General features: G+C 41.7%; 1 protein-coding gene across 1 annotated transcript in view; it reads left to right on the top strand.

Moving 5' to 3' along the window:
* The first annotated feature begins 559 nt into the window (after window positions 1-559).
* The window catches only part of LOC133413144 (ovarian cancer G-protein coupled receptor 1), a 35,887-nt gene continuing 16,268 nt past the window's right edge, over window positions 560-20,178 (top strand). Inside the window, exons 1-3 of the mRNA XM_061697130.1 lie at window positions 560-838; window positions 11,921-12,070; window positions 15,092-15,225. Coding sequence (XP_061553114.1) covers window positions 752-838; window positions 11,921-12,070; window positions 15,092-15,225 — 371 coding nt within the window. The 5' untranslated portion in view covers window positions 560-751. The remainder of the gene's footprint in view (window positions 839-11,920; window positions 12,071-15,091; window positions 15,226-20,178) is intronic.

Consider the following 20,178-nt stretch of genomic DNA (forward strand, 5'->3'; position numbering starts at 1 on the left):
AAATGTGCATTAGCATACCAACTATTTTGCATTTTGTCTTTTTTTTTTTTTTTTTTGAGAGCAAAACGGCAGATAGGGTTTGAGTAACATTGTATCCTTTGCGAATGACTCGTTCAAATGACGTAATGTTTTGAGTGAATGTAGTGAATGGAATTCATTCCTTTCTCAGTTCAAGTGAGCTCAGCCGCGAGTGAGTGATGCACGAGAAACTCCCCTGCAAATAGGCTTCGTGGGCATCTCGGTCTTGCTGCACAGCGGCTACAATCGTCCGTCTAAATATGTCTTTATGTGAAACCGGTCTGAGTACAAAAAAAGGTTGGGGACCGGTGCCCAAGAGAACTGCGGGGGTCAGGGGAAAAAAATAGCAGAAAAGCAACAACTCCTTTGAGAACAAGAACAAAACTCTTATGTGCACCCTTGCATTTAATCCATAAATGTGACTTCCAGTTTCATTGTAATGCGGATAATATCCTGCTTTCCCTGTCCTGTCAGTAATAGTAATACTAAAACATGTTTTCTCTCTTTCTTCTAGGGTGGCAGCAAGAAACTTTAACAACCTTGTCCAAGAAGAAAACGCAGTAAAGAGGGTTTCAGGCCTTTAATGCGTTTCGGCCATTGTTGAGTCCTCTAGGAGACAAGAATATTTATTTGTGTATGGATGTTTGTGTGTGGGTGTAAATACATCTGGAAACATGAACGCGTTGTTGCAGTGAAGTAGTGATAGAAAGCGAAGACTGTGCTGGTGTTCATTATGCTCGAGGAGGGCATTATGAATTGTACCATCAGCCATGAAATCCATCAGTACGTCTTCTGCTTTGTGTATATCTTCGTACTATTGGTAAGTGTGTGCCTGCACTAAATATTTACTGAGTATTCACATATTTCAGAAATTGCACTGTTAATAGGACAGAATGTTTTCAGAATGGATATTCATCTTCCTGGCAACCCTATGGGGCACTTCAGTTTGAAGTTAGCATCGTCTTACTGTAGTGTGTGTGTGTGTGTGTGTGTGTGTGTGTGTGTTAATGTGAGTTTGGAGGTGTGTATGTGTGTCTGTGTGTGGGTGTTTCATATTTGTAAGTCAGCCTAGTGGCATATTATATTCCAGAGTCTACTGTAGATGATGCAGTACGGATATTTCATATTGTCATATACTATGACAGGTATTATCACAGTACAGTATTGCCAGAAGTAATGTAAACAACAACACAAAATACACACTCATTGCAACATGTTTTGTTATCCATTCACCCATTTTCCGTACCGCTTATCCTCACTAGGGTCGCGGTAGAGCTGGAGCCTATCCCAGCTGTCTTCGGCCGAGAGGGAGGGGTACACCCTGAACTTTTCACCAGCCAATCGCAGGGCACATATAAACAAACAACCATTCGCACTCACATTCACACCTACGGGCAATTTAGAGTCTTCAATTAACCTACCACGCGTGTTTTCGGGATGTGGGGGGGAAACCGGAGTCCTGGAGAAAACCCACGCAGGCACGGGGAGAGCATGCAAACTCCACACATTTGAACCCAGGCCCTCAAACCTGTGAGGTGGATATGCTAACCAGTCGTTTATAACTTTATAATAGTAGCATTCATATGACACAAGATGGCATCTCGGAAATGTAAACAATTGTTGCATCTGCCTACGAGAAAGCTAGCAGGGGGTGAGGGGTGATGACGTGGCGGTATTCAAGTGTCGTCCCAATTCCTAAGGACATTATCTTGGACGTGGCAGTGGGCAAATAAATGTGTTGGAAATATTACATGATAAGGCTCAAACATGACATACTTGTCATGTTTGACATGCATGACATACATACATACCAATTCCAATGAAGTTTGGACGTTGTGTTAAACATAAATAAAAACAGAATACACTACAAAAAAAAGATATTTAATGTTCAAACTGATTAACTTTATTAGTTTTAGCAAATAAGCATTAACTTGGAATTTTATGGCTGCAACACATTCCAAAAAAGCTGGGACAGGGTCATGTTTACCACTGTGTTACATCACCTTTTCTTTTGACAACATTCAATAAACGTGAGGGAACTGAGGACACTAATTTTTGAAGCTTTGTGGGTGGAATTATTTCCCATTCTGGCTTGATGTACAGCTTCAGGTGTTCAACAGTCCGGGGTCTCCGTTGTCATATTTTACGCTTCATAATGCGCCACACATTTTCAATGGGAGACAGGTCTGGACTGTAGGCAGGCCACTGTGTTGTAAAACGTGGAGAATGCGGTTTGGCAATGTCTTGCTGAAATAAGCATGAAAAAGACGTTGCTTGGATGGCAGCATATGTTTCTCCAAAACCTGTAGGTACCTTTCAGCATTTATGGTGCCTTCACAGATGTGTAAGTTACCCATGCCATTGGCATTAAAACAGCCCCATGCCAACACAGATGTGAAATGTGGACTCGTCGGACCAAAGAACACTTTTCCACTTTGCATCAGTCCATCTTAGATGAGCTCGGGCCCAGAGAAGCCGGCGGCGTTTCTGAGTGTTGTTGATAAATGGCTTTTGCTTTGCATACTAGAGTTTCAAGTTACACTTACAGATGTAGCACCGAACTTTATTTACTGACTTTGGTTTTCTGAAGTGTTCTTGAGCCCATGTGGTGATATCCTTTACACGTTGATGTCGGTTTTTGATGCAGTGCCGCCTGAGGGATCGAAGGTCACGGGCATTCAATGTTGGTTTTCGGCCTTGCTGCTTACATGCAGTGATTTCTCTCTCAGATTCTCTGAACCTTTTGATTATATTATGGACCATGGATGATGAAATTACTAAATTCCTTGCAATTGTACATTAGGGAACATTGTCCTTAAACTGTTCGACTATTTTTTTTGTTCACAAAAGAGGTGAACCTCGCCCCATCTTTGCTTGTGAATGACTGAGCAATTCAGAGAAGCTCCTTTTATTTCCAATCATGGCACCCACCTGTTCCCAATTAGCCTGTGGGATGTTCCAAACAGGTGTTTGATGAGCATTCCTCAACTTTCTCAGTCTTTTTTGCCACCTATCCCAGCTTTTTTGGAACGTGTGGCAGCCATAAAATTCTAAGTGAATGATTATTTGTTAAAAACAATAAAGTTTATCAGTTTGAACATTAAATATCTTGTTTTTGGAGTGTATTCATTTAAATATAGGTTGAACATGATTTGCAAATCTTTGTATTCTGTTTTTATTTATGTTTAACACAACGTCCCAACGTCATTGGAATTGGGGTTGTAGTAGAAAGTATAGATATTTGTGTTTAATAGTGATGGCGAAATGAAGCTTCATAAGGCATCCTAACATTTCTTGATGCTTGATGTGCACACGAAACTACCTGCTGGCCATCTGTATAATCACAGGCAGCTGTATCTTAACCAAATAATGTGTGATGCGTTGCGTTTTTGGCTCTTGTGAAAGACTATGTATTACAAAACAAGGTTTGACCAAGTAACTTTGGAAGTGCTTATTCACAAATAATTGTTTATGAACACCTTTTTGTTGATTCATTCAAGAGCAAGATTATATAAATTGGGGTACAGTCATTTTCCCTCTCCCAGTGAGGTTTTATTTGTACCCTACTTTCTTGGAACACAATAAACCCCCCACCTTTGAATAAAAGAAGAAACTGTGGAAATCACAGTTCTTGATGAACAAACCAAATTAATAAGCCTCAAGTCATGATAGTTATTTATCAGGAGCCTGTAGGAGGGGATTATTTTGCTCTCAAACCTCATGTCAAAATCTGATTCATCCCGAATCGGTTACGTGGTACAGCTGGGCAGCTTTCGAATGTCGTCACTTCCAGCTCCTCCCGTAAATGAATCAAGCACAACTATGTACTGGTAGATATGACACGCCCATTTTGAGCTGTGCCGACAGAGTGAGTGTGTAAAGCGAGAAAACGAAATATCAAGTATGCCGGTACATTGTGCTGCATACAGTTGCGTAAAACAGCGTACAATTACAACAAGGGAACTGGGAGTCTCTTTCACATGAAAGAATAAATTTAAATATATTCTCTTTTGCTTTTTTAAAAAAAATATATGTTTATTGATAGCATACGCTTAGGTGTTGACAAAACAGTAACCCCCATGAAAATCGATTGAGGACTAAGCAAGTTACGACTTAATTTCAGTGTCCATGCATTGCTTTCTACGGGAATGTCCACCTCCCCAACATGGCCGCTATATCGGCACGTCGGTTAGCCAGGCTACTTTGTAGCGCTGGTGTATCGACTAGGGTTGGGCATCGTTTGAATTTGAGATATTCCGGTCCCCGATTCCTTATTTCCTCACGACACCGGTAAAAACAAAAGTAAAACAAGACAAGAAAAAGGGTAATGAATTAACCAAATGCTCTTTAAAGCGTTGATTCCTTGACCTACCCACCGATAAGACACGAGGTTAGTGTTTGTGATACTGTCAGACAACGTTCTTGTGAATTTTGTCCCAATTCATTGTGATGTAAACTTGCTAGTTTGACCTTTGGTGACGTTTTAGCTCTCAATGTTTATAAAGCTTGTAATGCGACTGTTTCTACTTTCGTTTCAGTATGGTAAAGTCATTTATATTTAATTTTTGTGTCTGTCATCAGCTCTTACATTGGTTTGAAGACTAAAATAAACGCTAAAAACCGTCAGTGGAAGAGTGCAACCCACCGTTTAACTTGTTAGCTGCCTCAATGTTTGCAAAGACGTATTTTGCTTCACTCACCCAATTGACTTGACTGACGTTCCGCACGGTGTAGGCTGAGGCTGGGAGGGGAAGGGAGCGCATCGTAAAAGCCTCCTTTGCACAATATTATCTTAGCACATTTGTTTGCCGCTGCCGTTGGGCACAAGCACGGCTTTGTGCGCGTTCTTCTTTGTTGGTTTTAGCCACTTCTTCATTGGTTTTCGCCACTTTCTCCTTGTGGGTTGGCCGACTGTAGGCAGCGAAACTGGGAACAGATTTTTTTTTTAAATCTGAATGATTCTGGGGGGAACTGGAATGTTAGCCCTGGTTCCAATTGGTTTTCGATCTTGATGCCCAACCCTAGTATCTACCCATTCATATCTATGGAAGCAAGCCTCAATATGCGCTTTATGAAAATGCCCCCTTCATTACCCGACACACGCTTCGATGACGTAACATCATAAGTGTTTAAAAAGTAAGGAGTAAAAGTAAAAAGTCGCTACAAAACTAAATACTCAAGTACAGATACCTTAAAAATCTACTTAAGTAGAGTAGCGAAGTACAAGTACTTTATTACTTTCCACCTATGTTCCTAGGAATATTTGGCTTGCTTGCCTGACAAGTCATCTTATTGATTCTTTCTATGTTCGCAAATGAGTGATGTCGTCACGCGCAAGAAATCTGTTTTGGTTCTTAACTTTCCCACAATAGAGCAACCAACCCAATCAAGCCACACTAAAGCATAAATCGATTTGTCATGCCTGGGGAATGACATGCTAAAGAGCTGTTGATCACTTGAGAGCTTAGTTCAATAAAATAGCTTGCACTATGCAAAAGCACGTTAATCAAACCTCACCACGACTCAAGAGCATTAAGAGTAGCGCTAGTCAGTGGGTTAGCAGCCCGTCCTCAACCTACACCTCGGACACAGCACTAACAATGTATTAAGAATGAATGAAGGTTGATGTAAACTGCAGAAACGCTGCTACTTTGCAGTGGTGTGTTTACATTACCCACAAATACTCGTTTGCCAATCGCAGGGCACATATAAACAAACAACCATTCACGCACACATCTACACTTAAGGGCAATTTAGAGTCATCAATCACTACCATGCATGCTTTTGGGATGTGGAAGGAAACCAGAGTGCCCGGAGAAATCCCACGCAGGCACAGGGAGAACATGCAAACTCCACACAGGCGGGGCCGGTGATTGAACCCCAGTCCTCAGAACTGTGAAGCCGACGCTCTAACCAGTCGCCCACCGTGCCCACACAGAAAAATGTGACACTGGTAAAAGCAGCAAACTATGTTTTGTCCCATTTGTCCAGAAACCCCTGGATTCTATTCAGAGCATCACATCGTTGTATTTCACCTGTACACTTCAGCCCATTCTCAGATGGTTTTCTAGCTGTTGTAACGGACATGCTCTCGCCCGATGGCACCGTCACCGCAAAACTCCAGACTAGGCGGCATCGCTGTCGCCACTCCCCCGCTGAGGGAGACGACCACGGGGATGCGAGATTTAACTTCGCACACGGAGGCTAAATGAATCACAAACCAGTCCCAAGGAGCACCAAAGCTGAGACACAGACAGCTGGTTTCGAACCCGGACGCAAAATTAATTAAGTTCCTGCTTGAAGAGCGTCAACAACAAATACTTCTCTTTCCTGCTGTCTTTAGAGACATTTGCTCATCTGGGCTGGGACAATGGACAGGGCATTAGCGACACCCACAGGTAGTGGAAAGCGACTGCAACACTGGATTAACTAATTACAATCTTCACTGGATTTGAATGTGATATATTTTAAGAACTTCACATGAGCGTTACCAGTGATTGTATTTCTGCAAATTAGAATGTCTGATGTCAAATCTGTTTGTCAACTGAACCAGATGAAATGTTTCACCCCACACAACACAAATGCCACATTGCAAATATTACAGTGTTCTCAACAACCACATTCACTTGAAACATTCGTTACAGGGATTAAAGCGGATGGGCGCGTGACAGTGCAAAGTTGGAAAATGGTCTCGTTATCTTAAATCCAATCATTAATTTTTTATTCCACTGGGTTTAACCTACAAAATATTCCTAAAATGGAAAAGTAACATTCAGAGGCGGTCCATCTTCCCTTTTGGTCCCGGAGGTGGTGAGAAAGAAAGGTGTGGGGGGGACCACCCCCTTTGCGGCTGGCCATAAAAGGCTGGAGCCCCTAGGCTGCTCGGGCTCTTGGTCTCTGCTCTTTTCTCGTCCGACCAACTTGCCGAAGACTGGCCCAGCCAGAATGCCCCACTTCGCACCATGAGGTGGCGAGGACACATCGGACCCTTCCCCACCGCAGGGCATCCTACCAGGGGTCCGTGGGGACGGAAGCGGACAGCACACGTCAGCGCTGAACGTCTTGCAAGCAGCGACCCCCGGGCTGCGGCCGTCCTGCCTGGGAACTTTTTGTGCGCCCTTTTTTTTCCCTCCCTCCTCCTTTCCACCAAATCCCCCTGTTGCCCCGGGCGGCCAAATATTTGGAAGCTGGACCAGTCTACCTCACTTGTGTTCAACACACGTAAGTCCAAGTTGTGTTACTAAAAGTACAGATTCGTACATATTTGGGTTTAAATTAACAAGAACAGGAACCCACAACTATGTGCATTGTTACTACACGCTCATTCCACACTCACATCACAAGTCAGTTTCTTTTGGCAATGTTCGTCTGTCCTTTGTTTTGTTTTTGTTCCTCCATTGTTTCCCTTGTAGATTCCCCATGTTAGATCGCATACAATTTTCGATAACAATTTGCTACCTGCATCAGTAGTGTGTGCTTGGGTTCGAGAAAAAACCTCTGGCTGTCTAGAACTCTTATCTTATTCATGTAGCAACCTTCAAATTACGAGACTGAGGAAAAAAAGTTTGTTGTCACTTTGTCCTGAAGTTTTACACATCTAAAAAGTGACGTGGTGTTCCTTTAGTAGATAAAAGAGTTGATTTTAATGATTAAACTTAAAATTATGCTAAACCGGAAGTAACGCAGGCGTCGCTTCCGGCTTACTCTTTTCTCCTAAATTAATTACAACTCATATCCGCTACACAGTTAATTTTGACTGTATTTCCTATAGTCATCTTGAAAAATGAAACATTTTTGCCATATTATATCACTTGCTATTCATCATCCTTTGACTCCACGTTGGCTTATCCGATAGTCAATGAAATGTGCATTACCAGTAGGGAAAGGAATTGATAGGAATTTAGCGATTCCGATTCCATTGTCCATACTGATCAAAACTAAAAACTACTGATCCATGATAAAATGTATGTCATTGTCATTATATATCTCATTACATAATATGATAAAATAAAATACGTTTCTGCATTGTGCTGTGCGATATGGGAAAAATTTATTAAATTAAAATTCGATACAGTGGGACACCTGCATACTAGCAGTTCTGCACCCACATATTTACATATTTGCAGATTTTTTTAATTTATTTAAATTTAGTATTTTGTTTTTTTCTTTCAGTTTTTAGGGGGAACCGACGAGGAAAATGCTGATTGGCGAGATATACCCACCTAGTCAAGATTTTTTTGGGGTTAAAAAACAAATAATACAGTCACAGTCTGTTGCGGTGAATGTGGATTTAAGAAAGCAGAGTTTACCAACACCTGCACTGGACATTGCACCCCAAATCATAACTGGGTGTGGATATTTCACACTGGACCTCAAGCAGCTTGGGTTCTGTTCCTCACGAGTTTACTTTCATCGGAAAAGAGGACCTCGGACCACTGGCCAACAGTCCAATCCTTCTTCTACTTGGCCCAGTTGAGATGCATCCTACCTTGGCTCAGGCTCAGAAGCGGCTTGACCCGAGGAACCCGACAGTTGTAGCCCATCTCCCGGATGCGCCTGTATGTGGTGGCTTTTGAAGCTGTGACTCCCGCCTCATTCCACTCTTTCTGGATCTCTGCTAGATTCTTGAATCTTCTCTGTTTGATAATCCGCTGAAGCCCACGGTCGGTCATCTTTTTTGCTGGTGCATATTCTCCTGCCACATTTTGTCCTTCCACTAGACTTTCCATTGATATGCTTGGACACAACACGCTGTGAACAGCCAGCCTCCTTAGCTATGAACTTTTGTGGCTTACCCATCCAATGGAGCGTGTCAATGATGGTCTTCTGGCCAGTTGTCAAGTCTGCAGTCCTCCCCATATTGAAGCCAACTGGGACAATTGAACCAAACTGAAGCAATTTAATGACACCTGGGGAAACCTGTGCAGGTGCTTTGAGTTTAGTAGATGATTAGTGTGTGACACTCAGTTTAAAACATTTATGAACTACAAATTTTGGGCGGATTTCTTTACAGTATTTTAAGTTTTTTAATTCCTGATTTTGTGCTTTTTATGAACTGGAAGCCCAAATAATGTAAAAATAAATAAATAAATACTTGAAATTGTTTAAACTGTGGGCCCTGAATCTATAATCTATGAAAATTTCACTTTTTGAATGGAATTATGGAAATAAATAAATTTGTTATTCCCTACATTTGAATTCATGATATTCAAATTTTTTACAAAGGGTCTATTGTGTATGTGTGTGTGTGTGTGTGTGTGTGTGTGTGTGTGTATATATATATATATATATATATATATATATATATATATACGTGGACTTGAGCTCAATTGGTATGTGACTAAACTTGGTCTTATTTTTTCAAAATAATTTGATTTAATTTAAATAAACCTAAACACTTATTTGATATGCTGGAAACAGTAGACGACTGGTTAGCACATCTGCCTCACAGTTCTGGGGACCGGGATTGAAATCCCGGTCCCGCCTGTGTGCGTTTTTTCTGGGTAATCCAGTTTCCTCCCAGAAGCCAAAAACATGCACGGTCGGTTAATTGAAGACCCTAAATTGTCTGTAGGTATGAATGTGAATGCGAATGGTTGTTTGTTTATATGTGCCTTGCGATTGGCTGGCAACCAGTTCAGGGTGTACCCCGCCTCCTGCCCGCAGTTAGCTGGGATAGGTTCCAGCATACCCGCAACCCTAGTGACGGCGGGATGTGTATATATATATATATACACACACAACTCACACAAGAAAAGATTAAGCATTTATTCTGGGTGAAGGTGAAATGTCAAAGCTAAACATCCATCCATCCATTTTCTGTACTAAAATTACTCACAATCGGGGAATACACACTTTTCAAGCTGAATTAAGGTAAAAAAAAAAGAAAAAAGAAAAAAGAAATAGCTCATCAACTAAATACAACAGCGAAACGATACACAAATCACTAACAAATTGATGGCACCACTACAAGTAGCGTGACAACTGTCTGACGGGGACACTGACAGCAGCTGGATAATTTAAGTTGTTCTCAGCAGCAGCCAATCAGAAGGGGCCATTGCAGTTCGTCTCCTAGCAGCAGCCAACCAGCAGCACCATGATGTAAAAGCAATTAGTCAAACACCTGTCTTGGGGTCATGGATCCTTAAAATAAGAAGAGGCATTATACTTTGGCAACAAAGCACATACTGTAGCTTCTCAAAATTAGAAGCGCTAACACTCTCATTTCCAAAAAGAAAACAGCAAGAGGTATAATATGATATAATATCATATAATATATATTTTTTAACCTTTAAGTACAGAGTATGAGTTATTTTACCACCTAGAACTTCACCTTCAGGTCCTGTCTCAGTAAGAAAAAAACTGTCAGCTTACCCAAAACATCCATAAAAATCTTAACAGGAGCACTTCTCAGAAATTGCCTTCTGACTATTAAGGAAAGGTTTATATTCTACTGAGTGACATTCTCGTTATACAGTAGGAATGCGATCCCCCCCCCCCCCTCCCCCCAATGCTCATTTAAGGTTATATGAATCGTAACAAATGAATAGTAATGTGAATAGTATATAATACAAAATCATTTGTCAAACAGAAACTCCACATGCACTTTTATCTTCCAAGTGTTTAATTTTTGTCCATGTGAGGGTGGTGACCTAGCCTTTCCTTCTCTGAACGCAAGACAATTTTGTATTTTAATTTCATCACAAATAATGTACTATAGGCATAATCACATTTAAACTAGTGCATTTGTGGTCGCAAACACTGAAACAGGACGAATTTTGAGCATGACTAACTAAAGATAAGGGCACAGTGGCTGCTGAAGTATAGTATGAGCTAAGATCATGCAGTCAACCTCTCACCTGTGCAGGTGCTCACCCCATCCTGCTATTGTGTTCTTGTGTACAGTCTTAAAATGTGTGCGTGCATGCTCTGTCTGTTAAGAGGTGGAAACCAGTCCAGTCCAACGATCCCAACAAGGAGTGCCAAGCAGAGAATGTCACCATCACAATGGTCCTCCAGAAGTATAGTCACCCAATGATTAGCATTTAACTACATTTGCTTCATTGGAAAAAAATGAACAATCAATTAATCTACTCATCTATTTCTACAGCCTTCTGGATTCAACAGTATATGACCACCATAGCATTGCTTAAATAACAAATCCAATGGTGGCTTCAGATATTAGCACTGTATTGTAATGGTAGCTACAGACCCTTACCAAACAATTTGAATATCATGGAAAAATTCAGCAGGACATGGCCTTTGCCCATAGCGCCAGGAGCACCAAAACCTAGTTTGATGCCCATGCCATCACAGTGCTTGACTGGCCAGCCAACTCGCCAGATCTAAACCCCATTGAGAATCTATGGGGTATTATCAAGAGGAAAATGATGGGCACCAGACCCCAAAACAAAGAAGAAATCTGGGCTTCCATAACTCCCAGGCAATGCCACGACGCATCGAGGCAGTGATTAAAGCAAAGGGATTCCCAACCAAGTATTGAAGATTAACATATCGTTTTGAAAGTACTATATTTTGATTGATTTAATGTGACCCTGCTTTCTTTCTTTTTTTTTCTACAAAAAATGAGAAGGGTGATTTCTTCACACTATTCAATATTTTTGTATTCCTGATTTCGTGGGTTTTATGAGCTGGAAGCCCAAATTATGTAAAAATAAACAAATAAATACTTGGAATTGTTTAAAATGTGGGCCCCGAATCTATAATCTGTGAAAGTTTAACTTTTTAAATGGAATTATGGAAATAAATACACTTTTCCATGATATTCTATTTTTTTGGAAAAGGTCTATATATCTGTTTGTTTGGTGGCAGGGTAGGGTTGATACAGTATAGAAAGACATATCAGGAATTAAGAGAATCACATTTGTCTTCCTTATTTTAGGTGGGTGTTCCCTCCAACCTGTACTCTCTGTACCACGCAACTCTGCAGCTAAAGCAAAAGAATGAGCTTGGGGTTTACTTGATAAACCTCACTGTGTCTGATCTACTATACCTGGCATCATTACCACTCTGGCTCCAGTACTTTTTTCAGGTAAACTAAAACCAACCATTCACAATTGGATACAGTGCCTATAATAACACCCCACCACTCCATTTTTATTTTGTATTTTTTTACACATCCTTCAAAATTCTACACAAACAAGTGAAACAATGTTTTAAATGTTTGCACATTTTGTACATCCATCCATCCATCTATCCATCCATACATCTTTCATTATGTCAGGGTTGAGTTGTGGGGGCAGCTGCCTAAACAGAACCCAGCTCTTTGGAAGCCAAACAAAAGACAGTTTTTGTAGCGTCCCCTGTGTCTTCTAGACACCTCACCAGGAGGCATCCAATGCCAGAGCCACATCTTTTGACTCCAGACACCCTGCGGAGGAAACTCATTTCATTTGTTTTGGTGATCTTGTACTTTTGGTCACTACCAACAGCTAGAGACCATTTTGTGAGCAGAGAAGACTCAGAGAGGACACACACCACCCTTTTTCAGTTGAGGACCATAGTCTCAGACTTGGAGTGAGCTGGAGATCACAGCCTAATGGAGACATATTGAGAACACTTAAGTGGACTCCTCAATTCCACAGCTGCGCCTAGAGATTCTGTTAGTTTAAGGACAGACTCGATGACAAAGGGGAGCCTCGGTGGAGTCCATCACTCACTGGAAACAATACTGGCAATGGGGACCAAACTCTAACACCGGTTGTACATGTACCGAATAGCCCGTATCAGGGGTCAGGGAACCCATACTTGACAGTGACACAGTTGAATGCCTTCTCTCAGTCAACAAAGCACATGTAGACAGGTTGGGTGAATTTTCATGCACCCTCTAAGACCCTCCCACTGAAGGTGGAAGGAGGCTACCCTTTTATCCAATGGGTTGATTTCGATCATTAGAGGGACAGAGTCGGAGATTAAAAAGTATGCCCAAACCTGCTCTGTGTCTCTCGTCGGGGGAACTCTAGAGTGAAATGATAGTCCAACCGTTCAGATGACTGGCTCTGGAAACTAAGAAGTGTGTTGAGGTTATACTGTATCTAGCCTGAATATCTTCCTTGCACACCAGCGCAGGCCCTTTCCTGCCAGAGAAGTGATGATTCACATTGCTGCAGTGAGCTTCATCAGCCAGGGATCAGACTGCCGAGGTTCCTGCCATCAGCTACCAACAAGCTTATATTGCAACTGAAAACTTGGTCTGTTTATTGCCACCGTCATAAGGGGTCTTGAGCCTTTCTTTTGCTAAAGGCGGCCCTAGCAGGTGCATAAAGACAGCGAAAACCTAGCAGAATCAATGGGACACGCAAACCACTCCGCCACGTTAGTATTCACCCCCATTCATCAATATTGCAGCAATTGCTGCTTCAGAAAGTTTGGTAGGCTTGATGCTACATGCTTAGCATTTGGGGAGTTTTTCCCATTCTTCATAAGCCCGGTTTACTTGCAGACTTTTTTTGTCATTCCGATTGAAATCATTCCTAATGAAGATCTCTGGTCTACTGTTTACATATAACATGATCTATTCCTATCTAGCATCTGCACGGGCCACTACATTTAATCAGAACAGCCGTCTAACAGACATGATACACGTGCAGAGCTGTGTAAACATCACATGATTTATAAAGATGGATCTCACTTGTCTTTTTAACACAGTAGTTCCAATTATTTGTACACTTTTATTAAAGATACAGCTTGCTAAAAGTAAGTTACAAGCCAACTCTGGAAGGAATCAGCCATGTTTTCAAGCGCATAAACGATAACTTCGCCGCACATTTGTGTCAAGAGAGCAGCCTCACAAGATTCCGATTCTCGGTATACATGACGAAATCTACTTATCGGTTTGGCAAAAAGAATATTCCACAGCTGTGAATCTGAAAGAAATTATATGCGGCTTTGGCCTGTTTATTCCGATTGAACGTGTTTATATGTCGCATTTTCATTCAATTTGGGCTCCTACCTATTTCTAATCAGATTATAAGGCTTCATGTAAACCAGGCTATTGAAGATACTTAGGCTTCATCAGTTTAGATGTAAAGCATTTGAGTACATTCATTTGCAGATCTCTCCAGGGGCTCAAGTCGGCTTAAGCGTCCTCAAATTTGACTAGTCTCCCAGTACCTGATGCAACCATGCTTCAGTCTAGGGATGGTAATGGCCAGGTGATGTATGGTGCCTTGTTTCCTCCAGATGTGAAGCATGGTATTCAGACCAAAGAGTTGGATTTTGTTTCTCCTGGTCTGAGAGCCCTTTACGTGCATTTTGCTAACCTCCAAGTAGGCTACCATGTGCCTTTTAGTGAGAACTATTTTCTGTCTGAGCCACTCTACAATAAAGGCCTAATTGGTGAAGGGATGGCACGTCATTAAGTGACCAAACGTTACTGAACAAAGCCCTGTCTGGGGACATGTTCTAATAAGGGCCTTGGCAGTACTTTCAATTTCAAATACAGTAATGGGAAATGTGTTACTGGTCATGGAGCCTTTTTGGTACCCTACCCCAGATCAATAACATCTGAACTCTGAGATCTGCAGTTCCTTTGACCTCATGGCTTGGTTTGTGCTCTCATATGAAATTCGAATGGTGGGATCATCTACAAACAGATCATGACCAGTAAATTTAATTCGCCCCAGGTGTACTCTAAATAAGATGTCAAACATATTAAGAATGATCATTTGAAATCTGATTTAACTGGGTTCAATTTTTAGAGTCAAGGTAAAAGACATACTTGATACTGACTCACATGGTACATTTGAAGATTTTACTTCTAATAAATACACAAATACTGTATTTCAAACAATGATTTTTCACATTGCCATTATTGGGTATTGTGGGTAGAATTTTGAAGGAGAAAAACAACTTAGTTGATTTTGGTACACAGCTGTTCATAAAATGTGCAAGCAATAAAGGGGGAGGGGTAAATGCCATTGTTTTTAGACACTGTATGTGAATCTTTGTTAAAGCAAACATCCAAAACACAAATACACAACATTTGTCTTATCTTTACGTTCTTTTTTTATTCCCTAAATGTTTGTTTTATATTTGTGCTTTGTATTTGCAGGATGACGATTGGCGACACAGGGAATGGCTGTGTCAGTTGTGTGGCTTTCTTCTCTATGAGAACATGTACATCAGCATTGGGTTCTTATGCTGTATAAGTCTGGATCGCTACCTGGCTGTCGTGCACCCTTTGAGGTTATCTTAAACATACATACTACATTACTATACAACATGGCATATGGTGAATAAAAGGTTCCTAACAGGCGAAAACAATTGCAGCGATCGATCGGGTTGGGCATCGTTTAAATTTGAGCAATTCCGGTCCCGATTCCGGGTCCTCATTTCGATTCCGGTTCTAAACTATTCTCAATTCCGATTCTTTTAGGGGGTTCGGTCAAAGAAGTTTGCATGGTTTAAATAACGAGTGTCCAAATTATGAACATCCATTTTACAAACATCCAAATGAACATTTAACTCAGGGTTCTTTATAACCAGTATGGTTATAAAGCCTATGAACTAAAAGGCAATGTGTGTGTGTGGAACTAACCCAATTGACTTAATATTCATAAATTAATGTTTCAGCTAAAAGTTAAATATAGCATTCATCCATCCATCCATCCATTTTCTACCGCTTATCCGAGGTCGGGTCGCGGGGGCAGTAGCTTTAGCAGGGACGCCCAGACTTCCCTCTCCCCAGCCACTTCATCCAGCTCTTCCGGGGGGACCCAAAGCTCATGACCATAGGTGAGGGTAGGAACGTAGATTGACCGGTAAATTGAGATCTTCGCCTTTCAGCTCAGCTCCTTCTTTACCACAACGGACCGATACAAAGTCTGCATCACTGCAGACACTGCACAGATCCGCCTGTCGATGTCCCGTTCCATTCTTCCTTCACTCATGAACAAGACCCTTTTCCGACTGAGGACCATGGTCTCAGATTTGGAGGTGCTGATTCTCATCCCAGCTGCTTCACACTCTGCTGGGAACTGCTCCAGTGAGAGTTGGAGATCACGGCTTGATGAAGCCAACAGAAACTCATCATCTGCAAAAAGCAGAGATGCAATACTGAGGCCACCAAACCGGACCCCCTCTACGCCTCGGCTGTGCCTTGAAATTCTGTCCATAAAAGTTATGAACAGAATGACAAAGGTGACAAAGGGCAGCCTTGGCGGAGTCCAACCCTCACCGGGAATGAGTCCGACCTACTGCCGGATATGCGGACCAAACTCTGACACCAGTCGTACAGGGACCGAACAGCCCGTATCAGGGGGTTCGGTACCCCATACTCCTGAGGCACCCTCCACAGGACTCCCCGAGGGACATGTGTTTTGTGGACTTGGAGAAGGCGTTTGACCATGTAGACTGGTCGGGCAAACTCCCATGCACCCTCGAGGACCCTGCCGAGGGTGTAGAACTGGTCCACTGTTCCACGGCCAGGACAAAAACCACACTGCTTCTCCTGAATCTGAGATTCAACTTCCCGACGGAGCCTCCTTTATTCATTGGTTTTCACCACTTCTTCTTCGGGGTTGGCGGAGTGTAGGCATCGAAACTGGGAACCAAAATGTTTAAATTAGAACGATTCCGGGAGAACCAGAACGTTAGTCCCGGTTGGTTCCAATCAGTTCTCGTTTCTCAATGCCAACTGTAGCGATTAACTACAGTATTCCTCACAAATTTTTTAAACCACTATATTGAGATGAAATTTAAAATAAGATCAACCAAAAGTAATGTAGACTTCGGGAACAAAGGTTAATAAAATGCTGGAAAGGAAAGTCCAGGTGAATGTACGCATGGTGAGCAGAGAGATTGGTTAGGGTGGGGTCTTGCCAATGAGTGTTTTACAGGTAAACATGGACTGGTGAATTGTCTGTTTGCCTGAAGAGAGAGTCAATTATCCAGGGAGTACAGTTCACAATGGCAGGTGTTAAAGTGAGCACCGGGGACAAAGTGGATGGCAGCATGGTATATGGAGCTGATCTATACAGTACATCTCCATTCGCAAAGATTGGGAGGTAAGTCATTTTAACAAGAAGCAGAATGTTATCCCTCTCGAGCTTAGCATTAGTGATAATATTTCGGTAAAGAGAGCCTTATCTGCTTTTAACTTTTGAGAGAAGAGTGTTGATGTTTGTTTCAAATGTAAGTGAACTGATTCATAGGTTTTTGTAACAACTGACAAACTAAACAGCAGAACATGTCTGTATTTATTTAACCCTTATTTATCCAGGTAAGGCAATTGAAAACAGATTTTCACTTGCAATGCCGACCTTTTACAGGCAAACATGGGCTGGTGAATTTGTCTGTTTGCCTGAAGAGAGGGTCAAATAACTAGGGAATGCAGTTCACAATGGCAGGTGTTAAAGTGAGGACCAGTGACAAAGCGGATGGCAGAATGATACTCTATACTGTATATTATAAGAAAACACTGTTAAGAGACATAATATTACTGGGGTGTTTGGTTTGTTGGAGGTTTCTGTTGAAGATCATACATTTAGTTTTTCTTATGTTCAGTGACAACTGTAGACTGGAAAGAGCATTTTGAATGTGAGTAAAACTTGTCTTGAGTGTAGACAGGTCAGTGTGATGGAGCTGGAGGTATAAATAATTGTTGGCATACAAATAGGCAAGAATTACCGATAGCATGGGTTATATTGTTGATGTAAATATTGAAAAGTGTTGACCCATGTACAGAAGCCTGCGGAACACCTTTAAAGAAGTGGTAACAGGTATGAGAGAAGACCCTCCACCGACTGACTGAGTGTGCCCAGAACAGTGGCTGCTAAACCAGGAACCAGGTTTGCTTGTATGTGCCCTGTGATTAGCTCGTGACCAGTTCAGGGTGTACGGCCCTTGCAAAAGTGACGAAGCATCTTCTACTAGTTATGGGTTGCGACACTTCATTATTACGACAGTATTATTACTCAACCTCAGCACTGACTTTGATACCGTCCATCATACTACGAGATTGCATCGAAACGCATATCAGTATTAAAGGCCCATCACTTTCTTGCTTTAGATCTTATCGCTCAGATAGGAAGCACCGCGTAATCCATGGTAAAAAAAATTGATTACAATGCCCTCTGAGTATTATAATGTCACTTGGTCACTTTTGTTCAGTATGTAGTATATAGTAGTATATTCAATATGCTGCCGGTTGGCGATATCATCCGCTGATATGAGATTACTTTTCAGTGTTATGCCGACGATACTCAGATTTACATGCCATTAAAACTAACTGACTGCTCTAATCTGGAGGCATCTCTTATTGAGATTAAACAAAGGAGGTCCTGTAACTTTCTGCTCCTTAACCCTGAGAAAACTGATCTGTTGATTATTGGCCCCGCTAGACACAGTCACTGGTTTAAGGACACCACTCTGAGTTTTGGCAAAGGTCCCATTACCCAAAGAGACTCAGCAAAAAAATCTCAGTGTTATATTTGACTCAACTCTCTCCTTTCAAAAGCACATGAAAAATATAACCAAAACTGTGGGGGTTTTTTCATCTTTGGCATATCGCTATGATACGGCCCATCCTATCCGCTAGTTACGCAGAGGTCATAGTTCACGCATTTGTTTTGTCTCGCCTCGACTATTATAACGTGCTGCTGTCTGGTCATCACGTCTAGTATTAAAAGCCTGCAGTTAATACAAAATGGAAGACTTTTGACGAGGACGAGAATGTTCGATCATATTACCCCGATACTTGCCAACTTGCATTGGCTCCCAGTCCACTTGACCACTTCCCCGGAGTTATTGCTATGGAGGATTCTATTCCGACCGACCGGGCCAGGGGCCTGACTTATCAATGCTGTGTAGGCGCAAAATGGGGCCTGAAAGATTTGTACGCAGGTTCACCCTTCACATTATAGTCAGTGATAATCATGAGCTGATTTTGTTCGTTTTTTGCAAGATCAACTTAAGTACTTTCCGAAGTGTAACTGTGCCTTGTCAAGGTAAATTCCATACAGCTGTGCGTATCGCAATAATTACGAACAGGTGTGCGTAAAAGGCATATTGATTCCAAATTTGCATTTGGCCTGTGGCGTGCAGGGGGGTTGGGGAGGGGGGCGGAGGAGGGTGACTGGCTACGTCCTACCAGTGCTCCATGATCGCTCTTCCCAACTGGAATAAACAAAAGGTACATTAAACCACTTCTTTTATTCTATTTGTTTGCGTGTTGACTGTGGGATGTTTATTATGTCTTTTTTGGTACCTGTCCCAGCTTTTTTGGAACGTGTTACAGCCATAAAGTTAATGATTATTTGCTAAAAACGATAAAGTTGATCAGTTTGAACATTAAATATCTTGTCTTTGTAGTGTATTCAATTAAATATAGGTCGAATCTCAGCGGCCACAGCAGTCGCCCTGCCTGGATGACTTTTTCCCCCCTCCTCGTCGCAGCTGGCAAACTTTTACGCTGTTGATTAACAGCACACTGAATTTCAACAGAGAAAAAGGGGTGGCCACCCAAGAATGTCTCTCTGCGGCCCGTGAGGACGTGCAATCGCTGCTAATTCTTCTCTCCCAGTTTAGGAGAAGCCGTGAGAGGAGGCACGTCTTTGATTGACAGGTGAAAGTTCTGTGAAGGCGGGATTATGAGAGAATTTAGCGACACGCCCACAGCATCTGCAAGCAGACATAATGTCTCAATTCTTGACCATTTTTTAAACCTGATTTCACATACTTTGCAATTTTTTTTAATCCATTCATTCATTGTCCAGCTTGTTAACAAGACTTTTTTTCTGTGATGTGTTAAATTTGCAGGACATTTTTTTTTTGTCCATTTGGTTGCACTTTAACCTCCACTGGATATTAATCCAATCCAATTTATACATTTTTTAAGCACTTTTAAAAACAACCGAGTTGAGCAAAGTGCTGTACATCTGTAGATAGATTAAAATACAGCGGAAATAACATGAGGACATAAAAGCACTCTTTACAAAGATGACATAAAAACACAACATAAAACCATACACTGCCAATTCTCATCCAGGGTCTTTTCAAATGGGATTTAAATATTTGGAGGGTGGGAGCTAGGCTAACCTAGAGGGGCAGCACATTCCAGAGTTTGGGGGCTGCAAAAGCAAAGACCCTGTCTACCCTGCATTTCAACCTTGCTCTTGGAACGACCAGGTGTGATCTATC

Source organism: Phycodurus eques, chromosome 14 (genome assembly GCF_024500275.1).
Source record: "Phycodurus eques isolate BA_2022a chromosome 14, UOR_Pequ_1.1, whole genome shotgun sequence".
NCBI classification, from domain to species: Eukaryota; Metazoa; Chordata; class Actinopteri; order Syngnathiformes; family Syngnathidae; genus Phycodurus; species Phycodurus eques.